Source organism: Aspergillus fischeri, genomic scaffold (genome assembly GCF_000149645.3).
Source record: "Aspergillus fischeri NRRL 181 1099437636264 genomic scaffold, whole genome shotgun sequence".
NCBI lineage: Eukaryota > Fungi > Ascomycota > Eurotiomycetes > Eurotiales > Aspergillaceae > Aspergillus > Aspergillus fischeri.
In genome coordinates, this window is record NW_001509762.1 from 4,380,957 (window position 1) to 4,403,186 (window position 22,230).

The 22,230-nt window shown below is 49.8% G+C and overlaps 5 protein-coding genes across 5 annotated transcripts, besides 5 other annotated features; 4 read left to right on the forward strand and 1 right to left on the reverse strand.

The window, feature by feature from the left end:
- The first annotated feature begins 202 nt into the window (after positions 1-202).
- Positions 203-243: a microsatellite.
- Positions 244-646: 403 nt separating this feature from the next.
- NFIA_087010 (histone deacetylase complex subunit SAP30 Sin3-binding domain-containing protein) lies at positions 647-1,372 on the reverse strand (the record flags this gene model as incomplete). The annotated part of the gene is made up of 2 exons (XM_001260641.1): positions 647-1,075; positions 1,145-1,372. The coding sequence occupies 2 exons, from the start codon at positions 1,370-1,372 to the stop codon at positions 647-649; spliced, it is 657 nt and encodes a 218-aa protein (XP_001260642.1).
- Positions 1,373-10,763: 9,391 nt separating this feature from the next.
- Positions 10,764-10,810: a microsatellite.
- A 615-nt stretch (positions 10,811-11,425) lies between these two features.
- On the forward strand, positions 11,426-12,676 carry NFIA_087020 (C2H2-type zinc finger protein; the record flags this gene model as incomplete). The annotated part of the gene is made up of 1 exon (XM_001260642.1): positions 11,426-12,676. One exon carries the CDS (start codon positions 11,426-11,428, stop codon positions 12,674-12,676), a length of 1,251 nt encoding a protein of 416 aa, XP_001260643.1.
- Positions 11,822-11,844: a microsatellite.
- Positions 12,677-13,869: 1,193 nt separating the features above from the next.
- Positions 13,870-13,904: a microsatellite.
- Positions 13,905-14,389: 485 nt separating this feature from the next.
- On the forward strand, positions 14,390-15,142 carry NFIA_087030 (uncharacterized protein; the record flags this gene model as incomplete). Its single annotated transcript, XM_001260643.1, has 1 exon — positions 14,390-15,142. The coding sequence occupies one exon, from the start codon at positions 14,390-14,392 to the stop codon at positions 15,140-15,142; it is 753 nt and encodes a 250-aa protein (XP_001260644.1).
- Positions 15,143-16,349: 1,207 nt separating this feature from the next.
- On the forward strand, positions 16,350-17,105 carry NFIA_087040 (U6 snRNA-associated Sm-like protein LSm1; the record flags this gene model as incomplete). Its single annotated transcript, XM_001260644.1, has 4 exons — positions 16,350-16,524; positions 16,597-16,665; positions 16,741-16,856; positions 16,932-17,105. The coding sequence occupies 4 exons, from the start codon at positions 16,350-16,352 to the stop codon at positions 17,103-17,105; spliced, it is 534 nt and encodes a 177-aa protein (XP_001260645.1).
- Positions 17,106-17,899: 794 nt separating this feature from the next.
- NFIA_087050 (90S preribosome component RRP12) lies at positions 17,900-21,847 on the forward strand (the record flags this gene model as incomplete). Its single annotated transcript, XM_001260645.1, has 3 exons — positions 17,900-17,962; positions 18,042-19,952; positions 20,009-21,847. 3 exons carry the CDS (start codon positions 17,900-17,902, stop codon positions 21,845-21,847), a joined length of 3,813 nt encoding a protein of 1,270 aa, XP_001260646.1.
- Positions 21,624-21,672: a microsatellite.
- Positions 21,848-22,230: the final 383 nt, after the last annotated feature.

Here is a 22,230-nt window from a genome sequence, read left to right on the forward strand (position 1 = left end):
CGTCAGTTTCTTGTTTTTACCCCGCGCCGTCGCGTCTCAAGTCTCACCCTAGGTATTCTGTTATATATTATATCATGATTTGTTCAGCGGGACTATATAAATGATGTACGATGTTTCAAAGTCCTATTGCCATGGTCTTACCCTGACCAATCATCCCATATAAAACGCGGGAGACGCGTGATAGTACCTATCAACGCAGCTCTGCAGAGGCATATGCAGAAGCATATGCAGAAGCATATGCAGAGAATATACATACACCAAGAGAACATCGATCAAGATCAACCGCATCCCGAGGTAGAAAAGAAAAGTCTATGGCAGATGCGACACATTCATGTCACCAGACAGTTCGGCAATGGTGCAAGCTGTAAGAGTAACAAGAAGGCAACTATGGAGGCTATATATCCGTACACAGAGAAAACACATGAGATGAAACAGACAAACTCAGGGGGTATCATGAAGAAAGGGGCAATGCTCGCGTGGACGAGTGAGAGCGATGAGGTATGTGAAGCCCAAAAAAAGGTGCCCGATCAGTCCAACCAGTTATACAAAGCTCCAGCCCAACGCCGATAAAGAAAGCAGAAATCGACTGAACCATCCGTCCCATAACGGTGTGGCAACAAGAGAGGAAAGAAGAATGACGAACGAGCTAAGGCTGGAACCTTAACCGGAACTGTCTTCCCCTGCCTTTTTCTCGGACCTTGTATAGAAAGCGAGCGATAGCTTCCTGCTCGGCCAGCGCGGCGCTGTTGAAATGCTTGCGGACGGCTGTCGCCAGCTGGGTCTTGCTCACACGGCCCTGGCCGATGGTGCGATTCAGGGCGGCTTTTACTTCCGGTGGTCCGAGTCCGTGGTGCTTGCGATGATGGGAACGGCCGGTGATGCCGTTGGTGCCATTCGCTTCATTTTGCTGCTGGAGCTTAGCACGTTGGGCGGCGATGGAGGTGGGAGACCGGAGGCCGATGCCTTGAGAGAGGAGGATGCGGGAATAGTCGCTGGAGAAGGCGCTGGGGCAGGAGAGTTTGTAGGCGTGGCGGTAGGAGTGGAGGAAATCGAGGGACATTTCGGACCATTGGATCTGAGCCAGGTAGTCACAAGTTAGCAGGTTGATTAAGACTCGGATGGACAAGACAATCCGCGATGATACCTTTGGCAAATCGTCTGGCTGGTCGCCTGGATTGGCGGGGGCACTGGTGACGTTGGCAACGGCTGTAGAGACCTTGACCTCACGACTAGAGGTTGAACTCAGCGCCAATGAGGCTCCGGCCACCTTGCGGCCTTTTGCAGTCGTTGATTTTTGCTCTCTAGTGCCATTGGATGCTTCCGATCGAGAGTCATCTTGGACGCCTGCAGTTCGCTGTCGCGGGGGAGCCATTTGGGGGAAAGAAAAGAAATGAGAGAGAAAGGAGATTGTACAGCAACAAAGATGTGCGTCTGATTGAGCTATGGACAAGCGAAATGAGCCTGTCTTCAGGACAATCACAGAACTCAATACAGGATCATGCTAGATCATCAACAAAAGCAAACCATCATCACTGCGTAGGATCGATTCTGAACGATAAAAAGAATGAACAGGAACCACTTCGGCTCTGATGCCGGGCGGCGACACGCGGCAGAATACCGAGGCGCGACATCTCTGGCTGTTTTAGGCTTAGTAGCTGAGGGTTAGTGATGGCATCAGCCCTAATTATGTGATTCATCGAGGTCACCATGAGCATATCGAGAGTACATATGAACTGTCAGATTCAATCTGTCGCATTGCGAACAGTGGTCAGTGGTGGAGTTGACCCTAGGGAAAAGTTGGAACATAAGACATAAGACTGAGAGAGTTGTGGGCATGACGCCGGCTGAAGCTGATGATAGGGTTTTGTTCAAGTGCACGTGAAGTGGCACTATCTTGGGCTTGGAGGATCATTTCCCTTGTTCATCAAGAAGTTGAGAGGGACGGACTAAATGTCTACAAAGAGGTGTACCGTGTACGCATGGACTTGCCATTTCAACCTGCAAAAGCACGGCAGTCGACTGCTCATCGTGACGTGGTATACCGCATTCGATACGGAGGCTCGATCGTTTTTCTGGCGGTGGTGCCTGATAAGTTGATAATGTCGAAACGTGTTGCTCACCGCTATCTTTGCGTTTGCTTCGGATCCCCAAAGAGAAAGTCAATACGAGAAACAGAAGGTCAATTTAGTGGAACGTGGTGCCCCGAATCAATGGAGTCATTTTTCGCGAATCGGGGAGCGCGAATCCAGACACTGACTTCCGAAAGTTCATCCCCTGAATCTGGAATAGTTACATGATTACCTAAAATGGTAAGCTCAGCTGGCCTACCGGGGGAACAGGATTAGACCCCAATACACAGCCTAAGGAAATTCTTGCTGGCGGAGAACTACCGGTTGACCATAAATTCCATCAACCACGGAGATTGCCTCAGACCACCACGGGATCGGGACAGACTCGGCAAGTTGAGAAATTTTTCGAAGACACTCGGGAAGAAGATGCCGGAGGAATACCGTAGAGGACTAGAACAGAACCGTTTAGTTAGGTAGGGAGGTACTCTCCAGTCTAAAGAAGGAAAAGAGACGGGGAAAAATTCCTCTTCACCGAGGAACCTCTTTTGGTCGCTCAGTTGCTGACAGTCTCCGGATCTTTTCCTTCCTAGGTGCCACTAGTCTAAAGATGGAGTAGTGGTCTTGAAAATGGTACGGTATGGAAATACAAGACTGTGCGGAGAGAGGGGACCCCTCCAAATTTGGAAGTCGCGTTCGCAATTCGCCCCGGCCTGGGAAAGGACCGGCTTTTCCCCGAAATCATCCGATCCCAGCTGAGCTGGCTTTGGATCTGTGATCTCGTTGTTGATTCGAGTATTAACTCTGTACGAAGCCTTGTAAATCGTAATAATACTCAATTCTACAAGAGGTACTTTGTTACAACTCTTTCCAGTGCTGTACCGCAGCAGACTGCAGTGATATCAATTTGCACTCTATTTTTCGCTTGTACCACTGATCAAGGATTCTGGAGCGGGAGATTGCCGTCTAGAAGGCCGCCACTGAGGTAGGCCCGTGTCTCGACTCCTGGACTAGCTGCAAATCATTGACATGACGCAATATCCGGTCATTGTCCGGTCCCTTTCCCTTTCTGTCTGAAGTTGTCTATACTTCGTGTACGGAGAAGACAATCCCTTTTTATCACGGTATTTTTGATTTGAGAACCAAAATCATGCAATCCCAGCATATCTGCAGCTCTGTAGTTCTGTAGCTCTGCAGCATGTGAGCCCACACACTAGAAGATTTTTAATTAATCTATCACTCAGTCTATTGTTGTCTAGACTGTCAGGTACAGATTAAACTAGAGGACGCGGCTTGTCTACCCCATACTCCATCAACACGCTACTCCGTACTGCTAGTAATCGAGCTCAATTTAGGGGATGCGGTGCTCCTCAAGCACATGTGTCAGGCATCTCATGTCCAATAGTTTCTGCGAATCTGAAAATCAATAGCCGTTGGAAAATTCTGGCGGAGATTGTGAACTGCTTTCAGGCGACGTGTCATCAGTTCCCGTCAGTCCTTACAGTATTGCGGGTTGTACCTCGCTGGGACCCTGGTAGTTAGTTGCCAGCCGACCCTTTTGGTATACTCGACGTCGTAGCAGGACAAAATGGAAATGTCTATCACATGTAAATTATACTATCAAGTGTCAAACTATGTTATTACTAAGGTATGATGTTACGACAGACAACCTACGGAGTGCCTTAACTTATGCTTAGTCCTTTGGTATTTACATAATGCGTTCCATGGAGTGGAGGAACTCCGGCAACTTTAACTGCAGGGGGAAGGTCTACCGGACGGGTTCGCCTCTTCCTTTCTCTGGTCACCCGCCTCATCATCAGGGCAGAATGAACTAACGAAGTTCGTTATCTCTGTCGGATAATCTGAGCTTTACTCCGCGTAATGTTCATCCAATGGACCCTTCTTCCACAGGACCAACCGACGAACTCCAGCTCAGATCATCGATCTTAGCCGGAAATAAATTAAATCTATCTAGAGAATGAATGATAAGATCATGATCCTCCGGACTAACAGGCACTGGCAGAAACGAAATTATCCGCCCCTGTGGCCGACAGATAGGAAGAACACAAGCTATCTATTTCCACCAATTGGCACGGGTCCGCCTCCCTGTCTATCGCTGAAAACTATCTAACCGCCTTAATCATTATGTCCAGACTTCGGAAGAACGGCCCCGCAACCTGGGGGCGGCTGCGAAGCCAGCGAAGCGTGTTACCGTCTCTGCAGGCTGATTGGTTGAGCTTCTTGTTCCAGAAGCTGTGGGGACTTTTCTTTCTCACTCTGTCAGTCTATTTTTTGATTCGCTGCCTTCTGAGCCTTGTGGGGTCCACCAAGTGCGTGGCGCAGATTGTCAAGAGCGTCGCTTTTGCGCCCTTCCGCAATGATTGTAAAATTACAACCTATGGTTTTGCTGCAACGGAGGCAGAGAGCAATCATATTCTTAGATTCCACCGAGAGTTACGCCTTGCTGATAACACTGCCCAACTTGTAACTGATAAGCACCCTACCTTGACTTCTCAAGAGTTCAGTAATCTAGGCAGAAACCTATCGAATACCTTGGATGCAGTCACCCCAGTGTGGTATCAATAACTTTGATGTAATAATAAGCGACCATTCCCAATTCCATGGCTCTTCCCCGGATTCCCGCCCCCCGCACACAGTCGCCAAGCCATCAAAATGTCACTGTTGTTACGTTTACGGAATGCGCAACGTTGCACTTCGTTTTTCTTTTTCAGAAGTCGGAGTAAAATTGCGGACCGAGTGTAACCAAGGGGTTCGTGCTTGTCGCTTTTCCAGCTGAGACGCAGAGAACGGGCACATAGCACTGTCAATGTCTCATCTTTGACAACGAGAAGTCCAACCGCATGCTGCGATTGGCGATCAATCGGGGTCTTGCTCTCCTGAGCCTCGCTGACGCAAGCAGGTCGTATCACCAAGTCCGCGCCAGAGAGCACGTCATGACTTGCCGCTGGGCGATCCCCTTCTGAAAGTGATTACCTACATCTGAAAGAATAGGAACCGCTGATGTGTCGCACAGTGACACTATTAGCAATAGTATCTCAAGGCCCGTACCCAATGAGCGATCAAGTTTGAGAGCTCATCCGGTGCGATAACGACTTTCTTCCTCATTGGAGCTGCAGGAGCTGTGAGGACACCACTAAACGATCCGCCTCGTTCTCTGATGTAGTGCGGGGTGACCGGCATGAAGATGCATCCTCTTCAGCTTCTTCAGCGCTGAAGGATGAAGAGTGTCTTTGCTGATCACTGTGATGGCGATCTCTTGCTAACTGGTCACGTCGATCAGCGTTATCTCTGCCTTGATTTTTGGAGTGAGATAAGGAGGATTTATGTTGAGAGATGGAAAAGGCGCTCTAGTGATGTATCTGGTCAACAGGAATCCCACCGGTCGCGTGCCTCGACCATTTACAAGATCATATTGATAACATCCATTATCAATAATGTGGACGGAGCTGGAGCACGCATGTATATTATTGTGTCGGGTTGTCTGACGTTTGCATTGTACCCCACCTTAGCAGAGTTAGGCAACACCAATGTAGTGGTCTAGTTACCTAATGATCTCCCCAAGGCGCACCTCATCTATTCAACAATCTAAGAACCTGTGGCCATTGGTCGGCAATCTATTTCTTGATCAAAAGTTCGTGAGACGTGCATAAGCCAAACATGCGAGTCTGGCGACACTGGGGCTGGAATTCTCAGCTACCAGTATGGACGCGCGTTGTTGGAGAAGCATCCGTTCTGCGGCATCAGAAGCTGCGACGCCGGATGAAAATTGAGTGGAAGAAGGTTCTCCAAAATCAGGACCACTGTTGTATATCGCGCTGTTGAAACGGGAAGGATGATTGACTCTACTAACCGAATCACCGAAAACAGTCACCCCGGATTGATGTGCTCTTACTCCGCATCAATCCCACATTGAACAATGCGCATGTTATCTGCTAATATATTGCGCTAATGAATATAACGAGAGACTCAAAAAATTCATACTAACATTGCTACAGTAGCGCATGCGCCCAATGTTCCGGGTATCTCCATTTCATTCCAAGTATATCCATTTTGTCATGAAGTCCGGTAAATCATAGGCCGAGAGGAAATGTGATTATTGCTGAGCCACTTCGCTGCGTTGGGAAGACGGATAAACGGCTCGAAGACTCGAACAGCTTAACAGTACGTACTTGCTTGGATCAATTTGAAAGCCAAAAAGTGTTTGAAGGCATGATCCATGAATTTGAGCGGCGTTTGTCACTGATCACTGATAAGCCAATACATTAGAAGGAAAGGGCTAGCGCCGCATCGCGTAAGAACTTGTTCATGGAGACTTCTTCAAAAAGCTGGCAGTCGGAGGAAGGGGGAAGAATAGAAATACGTATTCAATATCCCAACCCAGGCCCGTCTTATGATCAGCAGTACGGGGTACTCAGAGGATTCTCATTAGGTATCCATCACATAATATCATCACCAATACAAAAGGGAAAGAAAAAGCAAAATTGAGTAGTGCAGATCATCAATACAGATCAGGGCGGGGAAGATCTCCCCAGATAACCGCGTAAAGTCCGACATTTTCCCACAATGAGCGAATTAGGAAAGTGTACGAGAGTTGAGTCTTATGATCCTCAGCCATCAATTTCCATCCACTTTTGGGGACCATGCGCTAACCCCGTCACCATATCATTCCAGCTTGTGTTTTACCCTACGACAGGACTGAAAATTCATAGCCGCGGAGAAATTGCGGATTATCCGACAAATCAAATAGGTAAATTAATCATTTCTTCGGCCATTCAGAACTCGTTGCAGCAGCTCGTGACAGGGTGTTTTCTACTCGTCCACAAGCCAGCGAGCGATAAGGGCAACTTTTGTGGGATTTCCAGCTCATGATTACCAGGATAGGCAATTCATATCTAGTCAATTAGCTCCGTCGGTCCGTCACTCTTAGGTCGGTAAAATGCGGGAAATAGGAGCCCGATAGCAAATCCTGAGGTGGTACCTGCGTTCTACTTCCGGTCCCAGCTCAGCTCTATCTAATCCACTTTTGCGGATTCTAGGTTAGCATCTCTGCGAGTAAAATGATCATCTAAAAATTGGGAAAAGGTCCACGAGGCCAAGAGAATCCTTCTGATAGGATAGACTCGGTGTTCTGCCAGTAGTGATCCGCGAGAGTCTCCGGTCCACACAGTAAAGACCTTGATAGCTAGCTGCCGGGCTTGTGCCGGAGCTTTTCATTGAACATAACGACCAGACCAGCTTAGATAAGAGACCAGAAGAACATCAAAACAGTAGTACTCTGGATTGCGCATGTCCATGCATAGATTGTGGAATCTGGATACTCACCGTCGACCACACAAAATACATTATCAGCAGGAACACTTCTTGGCTGTACTGTTGTTGCCAGCTGATGCCGGCCCGGTTGCCGAGATGTTGCCATCACTATCAGGGGTTGGTTCCGTGATTCACCCCACCATTCTCCATACCTCAACTTTAGTTGCAACGATGATAGTGTGGGATGGACCGAAAGCTCACCTCGATTTTTACGGAATACAAACCACCATGAGGGCAGTGCTGGAAAATTGCGAATTCATCTGCTCAAGTAGGACGACTGGCTTCGGAGCACTGAAAAGACTGCAAGAATAATCCAATGCAATTGAAAATGCCACTCTTCCCCGGTCCATTCAATACCGTTGAAGCCAGCTGGACCCTACAGTCCAAAAAGCAATAATGCAGTCATCCCAGTTGATAGCTGCCCCATCTACCCAATGATACCGCTTGATCAACATGAAGGTCTCTCAGAGATCTACCACTAGGAAACAGCTCAGACGGCTTCGTGCATATTGTCCAACTCCCTGGATTCACAACCATCAACTATTCGCTATATTGCATCTTTGCCAAGCTGCTGGTCTACGCGGATTCGAGCCTTGCATACTCAGAATAAAAGACCAATTGTTCCAAGTATTGTTGCCTTTGAATTCACTTCCGCCTTGTATAGGCGTGTAAAGTGCACTTCTTCCAGCATGCTCTCTTCCCGGATCTCCATGATCCAATATGGCGACATATTGAGTAGATCTGGCGAAGCGGAGGCAGATATAGTGCGAACTGATCTGGTGGCGCTTCTCACGGACACTTTCTGCCGGATATGGTAACACACCCTTGCGGCTGGGCGGGGGGGACTTTCCGACCACATGCCCTCCTTTATCCCCTGGGGGCGCCTATCTGTTGGTCTTTTAGAAGAACTACAGTACAGATACCCATGCTACAACTATCAATGCACTGGGTATAGGTTTGATTGGCATGTTGCCACTTTAAATGAATACTATAAACCGCTGCAACGTTGATATAGAAGAGCGGCGGCTATTTAGGGAACGGAGAGTACGGAGGAGCTCCGCTTCAAAATTCTTGGGGCGTTCTTATCCGGTGCCGTATCCTAGACTGGAGGTCTCTCCAGAGTCTTGTCCAGAACCCACGGCCCCAGAAAGGGGAAATATACACGCTGTGAACTGCGAAAGCTGATGGAACCTCATCCGGGACAATGTATTCCGCGGATCTGGGGGATTGCGGAGAAATGGTTTCCGAATTCCTCTTGTTTTGCTGTGGACTTTTCATACTACGATAACAGAGTGGTATTTATTTTATTTAGGATGAGATAGGTACTACCCCTCTGAAGTAGGGGCCACAAGGTGAAACGATGCAGGGTGTCTTTTAGAGAGGATGGTGAAGTACTAGTTCAGGGGTTGAGAAAATTACCTGGACCACTGGTTTGGCTGCAGCAATGCCAGGGTGTCAAGCCAAAGGGCCGAGATGTGGACTCATCTATCTGCAGAGGATTACCAAAGGTAGCAGATAATGCATATGAATATGATGATTTCTTGTTGCTTAACCACAATAGTAAGGTGGAATTTGGCTTGTGTCATGGCTGAAACGAGCCATTCCCCAGTCTGAATACTGTAACAACCCTCGGCCAGTTTGTGATCCTTTGAGCCACGGCATTATCGAAACACTTGCCTCGGGCCTGTTGCTGTTCAATCCATATGATCTATGATCTGGACGATTATGAAGTATGGAGAAGCATATGCGGGTGCCGTACTCCGTACTGCCGACCGCACCTTTTTGGAATGGTGAGGCTGATGCAATGCTCCAGCTTCACCGCAGTACCTTGGTAGATACACAAAGCGGTCATTCCGGCTTATTTTCGTACTCCAACTCAGCCGTGGGATTTGGGCAGAATAGCCACATCTGATGATGAATTTATGAGGTATTGGGTCTCGCTCATTTATCGTATGACTATGCCAGATTGCACCTGCGCTTCCTTGACACCGACGCAACCTATGATCGCTGCCATCCGTCACGCCGGGGATGCTGTTGCTTTTCTATTCGACCTCTGTAATGCTTTGGCTGGCTACTTTCACTTATCTTTGGAACATCCCGTTATCCAACCATCGACCGCTCATGGACGATCAGCTGGTCTGGACTGGGCGGTTCGCCAAGTTCCTCAGCTTCCCCGGTCCTATTTCTGCCCCCCAGACGTGAGACAAGCAAATTGGGGGGTGGAAAGGGTCAGGGAGCATGTAGGTATGATAGGTAGACTAGATATGGAGATCCTTGGTGGCCGTCATCACCTCATTCCTCCATCATTGTCATCATCATCACGTCCCCAAGGTAATTCAGTCATCGCTGAATCTTTTCAAACTATGAAAGGCGAAGTTTGGGGGGAACATAATAACCACACTTAGTCACCGTCCACTCTCAGCCTTCATATGATACCTTATTGTCGAAAAATGAGCTTATCACATGGATCAATTGACCCTTTTGATTGATGTACAGATGATCGCGGAATTAGTTAGTGCGTCCCGTCGCTACTACGTACTAAGGTGCTACCTAATAGCAAGCTAGTAGCTACTATGTATCTACTTATTGATCCCTTCAGGTGTTTATCTGTTTGTTTACCTATCGAGGATATTTCTCCAGATTATCCGCGATAGCCGGAAGCACTGATGCTGAGTGTCAGATCTCAGACCACTAATAGTGAGTATCAAGTATCTAGTACTATTATTATTGCTATCAAGCGGCAACCAATTCCACAGCCACCCCCGTATCTGCTATGATTATTACATGTATCGATTGGGTTACACCCCATAAATGCTACATACTGACCGGCTGACTAACGATGGCTCGCTGTACTCCGTACGGGGCACGCACTTCTCCAGGTCACACAGCCACTTCTGCATTTTTCTTCTCCGTAATCCCTATCGACCCTAGTCCGCCCCACATTCTGGGTTTTCCTCGCTGGGAAGAGATACGTAAAAGGCTTTTTTCTTTTCAACACACTGTGCGTGGTCGAACCAAAAAGACCAACCACTAAGACAGGCAACGATTAAGTACTCCGTGCAGTCATCTCAAATTTTTGTCGCTGGCTAGAGAGAAACATTAGGGAGATACAGTAGGCGCAAAGGAAAAGAAGAAGAAATTTGCAGATAATTTCCCCAGGATATCCAAGAAAGGTTGATTGTCTAAAGGATTTTGTACAGTGAGCAGAGCTGATTCAAGCACGTTTTCTTTACCAGTCCGGAGTATCTCCCTTTTTTGATTTTCATTACTATTATTTTCTTTCTTTTTTCATTTTTGTTTTTTTACCCTTTCCATTTTTTGCCGCCCCGAATTTTTACACCCCACACAACACAAAGTACGTCGTCATTTTTTCTTTTCCTTTTTTTTTTTTTTTTTTTCCCTCTTTTTTTTTTCCTGGTCTCCGATTCCGATAAACCCCCTCCATTCTATACTCCCTTCTGCTTTTTCTCCCCTCCTGAGTCTCCATTTCTCTCTTCTTCCCCTCCATTCCTTATTATTCTCTTCCGGCTGTTCCTTTTTATTCCCCTTCTCTCCCCCAGACCAACTTCTCCAGACTTTTTCCCTCCTCATCTTTCTTTGGACTCTCGTCTCTTTGACTTCACCTACTCGGCTCAACACAAACTGTCAATCCCGGCTATCCTTCCGAATCCGGGTTCGCTATCGCAACACAACAGACCTTCGCTACATACCACATCCCTATCGTCGGGCATCATTGGTTTTGATTCGTGTAGTAGAATCGAAATCCGTGTCAAGCGTCTCGCAAGGCTCGTGATACTCCTTGCGGTATTCTCGGGTTATCTCCCTTGCCCAGGTCGACTCTGGGGCGTTATCGGCTGGGGATCGACTTCCCGGATTAGCCTGAACCCCTGCCGCGATCAGCGCAACTTGGCCTCGGCTTTTTCTATCCCTTCGGATCGTGTTAATATATTAACACTGGTTCCCACTCCTCTTTGCTCTCTTCGGCGTTAAACTAGGTCAAGCGTCACATGCCGCCATCAGCTTCCTCTATGGGTTTTTCTGATCTACTGAACCCTCAGAACCCAGAGTCAACTCCTTCGACACCTGCGAACAAGTCATCGGCTCCCTCCACCCCATCAACTGGACAGTCGAACTCAAACATGACCTCTGTAAGCCTGCTGCCTCCCCTGATGAAGGGAGCGCGTCCGGCGAACGAAGAGCCCCGTCAGGATCTTCCTCGACCTTACAAATGTCCTCTGTGCGACCGCGCATTCCATCGTCTGGAGCATCAGACCAGACACATCCGCACTCACACCGGCGAGAAGCCGCACGCCTGCCAGTTCCCTGGTTGCACAAAGCGCTTCAGTCGATCCGATGAACTCACACGCCACTCGAGAATTCATAATAATCCAAACTCGAGACGCAACAACAAGGCTCAGCACCTGGCCGCCGCCGCCGCCGCTGCCGCAGCAAATCAAGACAATGCTTTGGCCAGCAACGCTGCGTCAATGATGCCACCTCCCAGCAAGCCCATCACACGATCTGCGCCTGTCTCGCAGGTCGGCTCTCCCGATATCTCTCCCCCTCATTCGTTTTCCAATTATGCGGGCCATATGAGATCGAATCTGGGACCTTATGCTCGCAACAGCGATCGTGCATCTTCGGGCATGGACATCAATCTGCTGGCTACGGCCGCTTCTCAGGTCGAGCGTGATGAACATTATGGATTCCACAATGGCCCGCGCGGGCATCATATCTTCGGCTCACGTCATCACAACAGCAACCGCCTCCCGTCGCTCTCGGCGTACGCTATCTCGCAAAATATGTCGCGCTCACACTCGCACGACGAGGACGATATGTACTCGCATCGCGTCAAGCGTTCGAGACCCAACTCTCCCAACTCGACAGCTCCCTCTTCACCTACATTCTCTCACGACTCTCTTTCTCCTACCCCCGACCACACTCCGCTGGCGACGCCTGCCCACTCTCCGCGGTTAAGGCCCCTCGGTACCAGCGAGTTACAACTCCCTTCAATTCGTCACTTGTCACTTCATCATACACCCGCCTTGGCTCCAATGGAACCGCAGCCCGAGGGACCCAACTACTACAGTCCTACTCAGCCCCATGTTGGTCCTAGTATCAGTGACATCATGTCGAAGCCGGACGGGACGCAGCGCAAACTCCCCGTTCCCCAGGTACCCAAGGTGGCCGTCCAGGACCTGTTGAGTCCTGGCTTCACATCAGTGTCGTCCTCGGCCAGTAATTCCGTCGCCGGCGGTGACTTGGCGGACCGTTTCTAGTCAGCCGGAGTCTACATGATATCTCATGTGTACAAAAAGCGGGTTTTCACTCATTCCAAATTTTCATGTGCGTCACGAAATGAATAGACTTGTGCATTTACAGGGTGGTTTCTGGGCATGACACAGGTGTCGGCTGGACGGTGTTCTTCTCTATTTTTCCTCATTTCTTGAATTTTCTCGCAGGGCATCACTACTCTATAGACTGGCGGATTTCGTTCCTGTTCTCTCTAATTCTTTCTTCTTCACTCCCCTTTTCGCTTCTATCAACCATGTCTGAAACTGGCTTTTCAGCCGTTATTCACTATGTTCTCCTCTCCAAGGCTACGGGCCTTTGTGTGAATAATATGAATCATACCATGTCAAACTTTTCCTCTCCTTCCTCTCTTTCCTTTGTGAAATAGATCCAGAATGGTACTGAAATGGGTAGCACTGTTTCGAATCACGCTCATTCTCCCTCTGTAGTTCGTAGGTCGAGCATCTTTCCGGTACATGCCTCGATGAATCCCCGTTGCTGGACTGGCTACCATGTGATTCTTATCGGCATCTGCATGTGATGAATCTCGACCAGGGCCTTGAAGTGATCAAGTGCGGTACCTAGGCTTACCTTAGGGGTTCAAGCAGGAACCAGCCTATGAAATCCGGCCTAATTATCTCCGTCTTTCCATTTGATTTGCATTTTTCGGTTAGACCTGGAGAGATCACTTACATGGTATCCTCCAAGTACTCCGCTTGACTTCAATAATGAGACGCGGCTTGCTGAAGTGCGATTGGTGCGTTCAATCACGCCATGGAGATCATCGAATGTCCCATTCTAGGTCGTTATCATGGCTTTCTCAAGAAGAGTCTATTTCCCGTTCAAGTTAGTTAGAGGAAGCTGCCATATACTCCATTGAAGTTCCCTAAGGAAGCCAAGACACTCGCTTGACTTATCCACCAATGTCATGATGGCCTGATGTCTGCAAATCATAGCTGACCTATCTGTCGTTCTCGCACGATATCGTCAGCCCAACGGGAGAACGTGGCTCCAGTGCGCTGCCTTGAATTGATCGGGCCTTTCCACGCTGGCTAGTATTACTCAGGCAGGATTTGCTTTATGCACCCAGAGCGACTGCGGGTACATAATTCCCTTGTTAGCGTTCGAATTCGAGAGAAGGGTACTGTATCTTTTTTTTCAGTCCATTCTGATAATCTACCTTCTCCTCCTTCCTCTTCTTCTTCTCCTGCTTCTCGACCAGTTGGCTCCCCCGCTACAATGACTGTTAAGGCTCTAAAATCAATGATGGCCGGTGATTACCCCACCCAGATCTCCAAGATCTAAAATCGGAGGAGTTCCCGTGAGGAGTTGTCGCGCGATAGTGCAAGGTATCGCTTCTCGATTTCCGTCAGAAAAATCAAAGAAAAGTATCGATCTTCTTCGCGCTCAGGGGAACCTGGGATGGGGGGAGACACGCCTGCTCCCTCTCGTCGATTCTCACAGGCGCTTATTGTATCTCATATACCAAAGGTAACGAGTGTCTCTCCCCCGCTAGGTCTATTGTTTTCATTTCGCGAACCCCTCAGTCCGATCTGGCTGCGTCTGGGAATGAAATGATGAAAAAAATAACGGTCGCAACCAGGCACTGGGATCCTCCTTCGCTCCATAGTTCCAGACTAAATAAATGACAGCAGGACCGCTTCAGCTGTCGTCCGGATTGTGTCGAGTCGAAGTGTTTGATGCCTGAGACGTCTCGCGGGGGTTCGCTCGGTAACCTCAACCTTGCGAATACTCTCGACGCAGAAAAGAGTACGAGCAGCCATAGTAACCGTGCAAACATGGTCAAATCCGTGGCTTCATTGGATGCAGTCCCGTCCCTATCAAGTGACGCTGCGTCTGCGTCTGCATCATCATCCGGCATGTCCCTGGACACCGGACTGGCCTCCGAACTCGCACACCATGAAATCCTCCAGGACGACGGAAATGGGACTCTCGTCGTGCCTTTGCGCTCCCCACACCGCCGTCAGCATACCTACATATGCCTCTTCCACGTTCTCGACTGCCGTGAGACTTTCGACGACGCCGATCTGTGGAGGACTCATGTTCTCAGCCACTTCCGGACTCACGAGCCACCTACAACGGCCCGGTGCCCATTATGTCCAGGCGAAAGGTTCAACGACGCTCCTGACCGCAGGGCCTGGGACCTCATGCTCGACCATGTCGATGTAGCTCATTATCAGCAGGGTCAAACGTTGGCGGGCAGTCGGCCGGACTTCGAGCTAATGCAATACTTGTACCGCTTACGAATCATAAGTGTTGATCAATTCAAGGTGACGCAACTTCCGCCGCCGCCGACGAGTCCCGCGTACCATCGGTCTCAGGAGACGGTCAGGGCGAATATCGGCTCTTCGGATGAGCCATACTGCGCTCCATACAGTCGAAGGAGGGAACAAAGAATGCGTGGTCAACATCGAGGTGTCAGTGTTTCATAGACGGCCTATCGGACATTTGTCCTGTGGCCAGGCGCTTCGTTTAGACTCGCCAGGAGGTCTGACGGAGCGGAGGAGAGAGGATATGTTTGTCTGGGCTGTTCAGATCCCTCATTAAGTTCGTTCTCTCCGCCTGAGAATGATTCTCAACGCTCAGATATTTGTTGCTTTGCTCCTTTTACCTAGTTTATGTGGCGTTCTATTTTGTTGAGACCATCCATTGGGGCACCGTGCCTGGTCAGGCGGGATGCTATATCACTGGCTGCTTGAAGCACGATTCCTTAAGATACCTTCTTAGTATATAGTAGGGCTTTGATTGATTTTGTTTTTTGTCCATAGTCTCAAACTATGCCTTTCTATTGATATGTCTGATAGTGAGTGTTTTGGAGGATCTGGGAAGCAAGCAAAAATTATATGTTAAGAAGTCATACTGACAAGTGTCTGAACACGGAATTGACATATCATCTCAGTATCTGTCAAAAAGAGAGACGGTGAGCACCAGATTCAGATGTATCTCATGAATATGGGCCGATCGAGCAGTGAATGGAGGCACGGAAAGGTGTTATCTATTAGGCTGCTCTTGTTGTTTTATGAACTGAATCTGTTGTCTGGTCCGAGTTATTGCATTGGAATCTGTATATCATATATCTTCGTAATCTTTGTCTCTGTGATTGTCCGCAGCTCTTTTCTAATCCCTCGATGCTGTCCGAGCAAAATATATCGACATGAAGTAGCGCTCACTGACCTCATGGTACCACTGAGTATCAACACATTCAGGGGCACAGAAAATAATAATAAGATCCAAAATATGTACGATATCCTTATATGTGAGATTCAAAATGCCATGAACCCTAGGTACATAGTGGTATCCATGCACCGATGTCTCGTTGCTAGTAGTATGCCGCTGACCCAACTGGAGCAGTATGTTCAAATAATCAAACAGGACAAACTTGTCGCCCACTTCCACCTTACGATCTCCGATCAAGAGCCAGTAATTCGCGGTCAAGTGCCAACAGCTCGGCATCATTTTATACATTTCTTTCCTCGAGCCTTCCCCTGCTGCAGAATGACAAGATTCTGCGAACACTTCTAATCTGAATTTCTCCCACCAAGGCTTCATCAAGCCTTTCCGTCACAACACACACACGACTCTGCCCCTCCGCCAAACGAATCATCGCTTTCATTGCGCCATCATCCCTGCCGGATAAGCATGGAGAGACTCTCTTTGAACGATCCTCCCGCAGGCGCTCAGCGTGGGAATACACCGCAGTCATTCTCTCAGCAGAATAACATGCTGGGACCCTCTGCACCGATGACACAGGGACCCCCACAATTACCCCCGCAGATGTTCACTACAGCCGCTCAGTTGCTGGACTTGACAGATAGTACGTTGAAGCGATTTGCCTGATCGAAGAAATTGCGATGGTTGCGCGGGCCTGGCTAACGCCTACATAAAGAGAAATTGGTTTTAGTGCTGCGAGATGGGAGAAAACTGATCGGCGTGCTCAGAAGTTGGGATCAATTCGGTATGATCTCGGGCAGAAACGCAGGGCTTCTTTGGCCTCTTTTTCAAATTAGCTAATCATGAGCCATGGCCACAGCGAACCTTGTCCTCCAAGATACCATTGAACGACTTTATGCCGGAAATCTCTACGCCGATATTCCGCGAGGCATTTTCCTTGTCCGGGGAGAGAACGTGTTGCTTCTGGGTGAAATTGTATGATGGACTTCTCTTCCTTGCGGCTGCTTTGCCTCTCTTGGTCTTTTTATTCGCTGACTCTCCGGGCTATAGGACCTCGACAAGGAAGACGATATTCCCCCTCATCTCCAGAAAGCGCCCTTCCAAGAAGTGTTTGAATTAAAGAAGAAGGAGGACAGCAAGCGGAAGATCACGGACAAGAAGAGTCATAACAGACTCCAAAGTCTCGGTTTCGAACCCGAGCACAGCGGGGAGATCCTATTTTAGCCGTTGACGTCGGATCCGCTTATGTTCGACCCCTCTCTGAATGCGTCGTTTCGTACGATTGCAAGAAAAGACGCAAAATATCGTTCTGTAAGAGATCACGGGTTTCGTTATATCGACGGCCGAGATCACAAGGCATGCCCTTCAAACAACATTACGGGGGCAAGGCAGTCTCTTCTTGACTCTCTCGCCACACGACGACAGCACCGGAAGGGAAGGGAAGGACAGAAATATGGGGAGGGTTAGACCCATACGAAATAGAGCTGGGAGGTCTTCAAGTTAAAGACAGCCGTTGCAGCCAATACATGGGATAAGGGATGTGAGATGCATATCTCCAATGATCCCGAGGCGGAAGCAATGTCTGATGATCTGTGTGTTCTGACATGACTTTTTTTTCTCTATATTTTATATGCAGACATTGTGAGCCGGAAGACGTGGAGTTCATCGGCATGATCGGGTTTTGTTTCGAGATACCATGATAGCGAGACATGAGAGAACGCTTTCGAGCTCGACACCTCATGTTTGGATCCTTGTTACGTCTGCATCTTTACACAAATCATAGCAGATATTACGAGTGATAAATTCTTCTATACCTCTCTACTGTTGTTGATGTTATCGATAGGCCCGCCAAGAATCGCAGTACCCAAAATTTTGTTCGGACCACTAAAATCGTAGTAAAAAAATCTCCGCATCCACCACCACCTCTTTTTTCTTTTGCAAGTCTCTACCCTCAAGACGATAATCATCGCACCTCTCTGAACGACTTCTCAACTGCCCGTTGGTCGGTCCTTCCCATAATGGCGACCCTGGCGGAGAAGCTCGAGAAGATCAAGTCTCCGAAGCTGCAGAATCAGCACCATGTATGTCCCCTCACAAGCTTCCATTCACCGACTTCCCCTCCCATAGCTTGCTAACGGACGAACCTTGTCATCTTAATAGACGGCTGTGGTGCTCTCTGCGGTGGAAGATACACTTCGCGACCAAAAGGCAGATTTTTCCGCGACAGCTTATTTCGCAGCGCTTCTTGCGTTGTTGGCGCAGTCCGTGTCAGCTACTCAGGGTATTGTCAACAAAGATTTAGCAACCTCCGTCGTCTACCTGCTCGATATCACAACGGAATACGTCCCTGCGCCCATCCTCCGCTCGAAGTTCTCTCAGATCCTCACCAGCCTTGCTCCCGCGCTCTCTCTGCCGGAAGTCGATGCTCCTCTTCTCAGACCATCGATTGGCTGCCTCGAATCGCTGCTCATCGCCCAGGATGCTGCCTCATGGAACCTCCCGCACACACAAATTGGCCCGCGTCGAGCGATTGCGGGACTGTTGAGTCTGGCGGTGGACCACCGACCCAAGGTCCGGAAGAGGGCGCAGGAAGCTCTCATCAAGGTCCTCAAGAACCCTCCCCCCAGCCCTTCGCTCGACCACCCCGCGGCGGACATGTGCGCAGAGACAGGACTACGGACACTGGGCGATAGCATCGCGGCTGCGGCCAAGCACAAACGGGGGCGTCATGATGCGAACAGCCGGGAGAACCACGATCCCCTGGTAATCCACTCCCTCCAGCTGGTGAAGACGATCGCGACCGCATCGGGAGGCTGGCCAAGCAAGAAGATTGAGCCGCTTTGTGAGTTGCTGATGAATGCGTCTCGGTCCAGCAACGAGTTCATCACAATGGGTGCTTTTGAAGTCTTTGAAGTCATCTTCTCCAGCATGGCGGATGAATTTTCGTCTTCGAAGCTGCCCCGTCTTCTAGATGCTATCTCCGAGCTCAAACCCGCTCAGAACGATTCGCAGCTGCTCCCTCCCTGGATTGCGGTATTGTCCCGTGGATATGATGTGTCTGCACAGATCAACCCAGAGGATACGTTTGAAAAATTGCCGGCTCTGTTTAACATGATTTCGGGCTACCTTGCTTCGCCCTCGATGAACATCCGTGTTTCCGCCTCGGAATGCCTGATCTCTTTTTTGGCCAACTGCATCCCCAAGAATGTCATTCTCGAGCCTTCAGTCTACGATGAAAAGACCCTCGAGAAGCTTGCCAAAGCTGCAAAAGACCTCCTTTCAGTGAAGTACCAAGCGGCATGGGCTGAGGTGTTCAAAGTCTGCTCTGCAATGTTCGACAGCTTCAAGTGGCGGTCGAGCCCGTTCCTTGACGATATTGTCAAGATAATTGGGGACCTACGCAGTAATGAGTCGTTCCATGGAAAGAAGCAGGCTGACGAGGTCCTCGGCAGTGCCGTTGAAGCTATGGGCCCTGCGGCGGTACTGGAAATCCTTCCTTTGAATATCATTCAGCAGAAGAATGGCCAGCCCGGTCGCGTGTGGTTTCTTCCGATTCTTAGAGACAGCGTTACCAACACCAATCTCGCTCACTTCCGCTCTGAGCTTGTTCCTCTGAGCGAAGCATTGTACCAAAAGGTCGTCGACTATGGGGCTGCGGAGAAGACCGTTGAGAAGAAGATTTTCGAGACGCTCGTGCAGCAGACCTGGGCCATTCTTCCTGGCTACTGCGAGCTTCCTCTAGATTTGGTCGAGGCTTTCGATCAAAGTTTTGCAGAACTCTTGTCCAACGTTCTTTATAAACAAACCGAGCTGCGTGTTGATATATGCAATGCCTTGCAGACCCTAGTCGAGTCGAATCAAGCTATTTTGTCCATTGAGTCCGAAGAGGACGACCTGATTCTCCAGAGGAGGATCACAAAAGCGACTGCGAAGAAGAACATTGCCCACTTGGCTGGTTTTGCTAGCAATTTACTCGCTGTGCTGTTCAACGTCTACAGCCAGACACTCCCGCATTACAGAGGCTACATTCTGCAGTGTATCAATGCTTATTTGAGCATTACCCCCGAAAAGGTTAGCCAATCTCTATATTCAATCTGACGAATGCCATTAACTCACATGAACTACAGGAGCTCAATGAAACATTTGCGCGTGTTACCTCTATGCTCGAGTCCTCTGTGGTGTCAGAGCAGGAAGCAGCCAAGCAGGGCAACCAGCAGACCGGCTCTGGCGACAAGATGCCTCCCACTTCTCACACTCTGATCGACTTGGTCATTGCCATGTCGATCTACCTGCCCCGCTCAAGCTTTGCAAGCCTGTTCGCACTTGCTGCAGCTATTTTGAATGGTCAAACGACCGATCAGCAACTGATTAAGAAAGCTTACAAACTAATTCCCCGCTTGGCGACCACGGAGACTGGCCGCACTGCTCTCCTTGAGCGCAGTGCAGAGCTTCAGTCTCTCATGCTTGAGACGGCAGACAAGACGCCCGCCTCTGCCCGTCGGGATCGAAGCCTAGCTATCTACGAGCTGATTACCTACCTCCCAACATCTGATCTACACTTTATTCCTTCCATCCTCTCAGAGGTTGTTCTGGGTTGCAAAGAGAGTAACGAGAAAGCCCGGACAGCCTCCTTTGACCTTCTCATCCACCTTGCTAAGCGGACCATTGATTCCGACCGGAACCCGCCAGGAACTAAGATTCGCAACTCTCTGGTGCCTCATATGCCCAACGACGCCCCCGATGCCCCAGCGACAATCGAGGAGTTTTTCACTATGGTCTCCGCTGGTTTGGCTGGTAGCTCGCCGCACATGGTCGCTGCCTCCGTCACAGCCTTATCCCGCCTTTTCTTTGACTTTCACACTCAACTCGAGCCCTCGGTCCGCATTGACCTGGTCCAGACAGTGGAGTTGTTCCTTACAAGCAACAACCGGGAAATCGTTCGGTCCGTCCTCGGCTTCGTCAAGGTTGCTGTTGTCGTCCTCCCCGACGACGTTCTGCGTCCCCGCCTGAATACTCTAGTCCCCAATCTCATGGTTTGGAACAAGGAGCACAAGGGTCGTCTCCGCAGTAAAGTCAAGGGTATTTTGGATCGCTTGATCCGCCGGTTTGGCGCTCCTCTTATTGAAGGACTGGTCGGCGAGGCCGACCGCAAATTGGTGGTCAATATCCGGAAGCAGCGCGAGCGCCGCAAGCGCAAGAAGAAGGAAGGCGAAGGCGCCGGTGACGAAGACGAGGAGGACGAGGCGGCCGACAACGCCGGCAAAGCCGCCTACAGCAACGCTTTCGACAAGGCCGTCTACGACTCAGATTTCTCCGATTCTGAGGACGACGCCAGCGAGATCGAGGTCGACGAGCAAGGTAACACCCACGTTCGCGGCCGCAAGGGCAAGAAGGGCAAGCAGAACGAGCAGTACATCCGTGAGATGTCCCCGGAGGACAACCCGCTGGATCTCCTGGCTCCCGACGCGTTGGCCAGCATCTCTACCACCAAGCCCAGCGTCCGCTTCCTCAATACCGGCCCCGGCTCCCGGAAAAAGCATGCCGCCAAGTTCGGCCCGGACGGCCGCCTCCTCATCGGCGATGCGGAGAACGACGACGTCGACATGTCCGGTGCACCTGGCGGCGACGCCGCCCCAGGCGAGAGCGGCATCAACGCCTACCTGGCCGCCGTCAGCGGACCCGACGCCATCCGCCGCGGCCAAAAGGGCCGTCTCAAGATGTCTCAGGCCCAGAAGAAGAAGAACAGCGGCGGCGACGGCATGGACCTCGACGACAACGACAACGACGACGAAGCCCCGGCCTCCGCATCCAACCATGGCAAGGGCCCGCAGTCCACCCGTCGCGGGCTCGGAGTGCCCAAGACACATGGCCCCAGCGCCAACGGCCGGATCCAGAAACGGAGAAATCCTCCCAGGGGGGGAAGACAGAGCGGACGCGGCGGCATCCGTGTTGGGAAGAGACGGTGAAGGTGACGATGAAGTGGGCTGCCTGCTTCTTGCGAGGCAACTGGCAGTATTTTTCAATGCTGATGTACGGAGTACGGGCAATGACCACATAAAACACTGGGACCTGGGACTTGAACATGAACAAATGGTATTACTGCATCTTGCACACAGACAAAATATGGCAATCCTCTTTTCCGTTCCTTTTCCGTTTCTCTTCCAGGGCGTACGACCTCTGCATTATTTTTTTCTCATTCCATATTCTTTTATCTGATGTCCTGTTGTCGGTCCGACTGGTATCTTCTATACCCTTTTCTATGCCTATGCCTCATATGCGATTCCACTTGTTCATTTCAGATAGATTGACGTATCTATCCTAGGCTGAAAGAACAATCCAAAAAGTATTC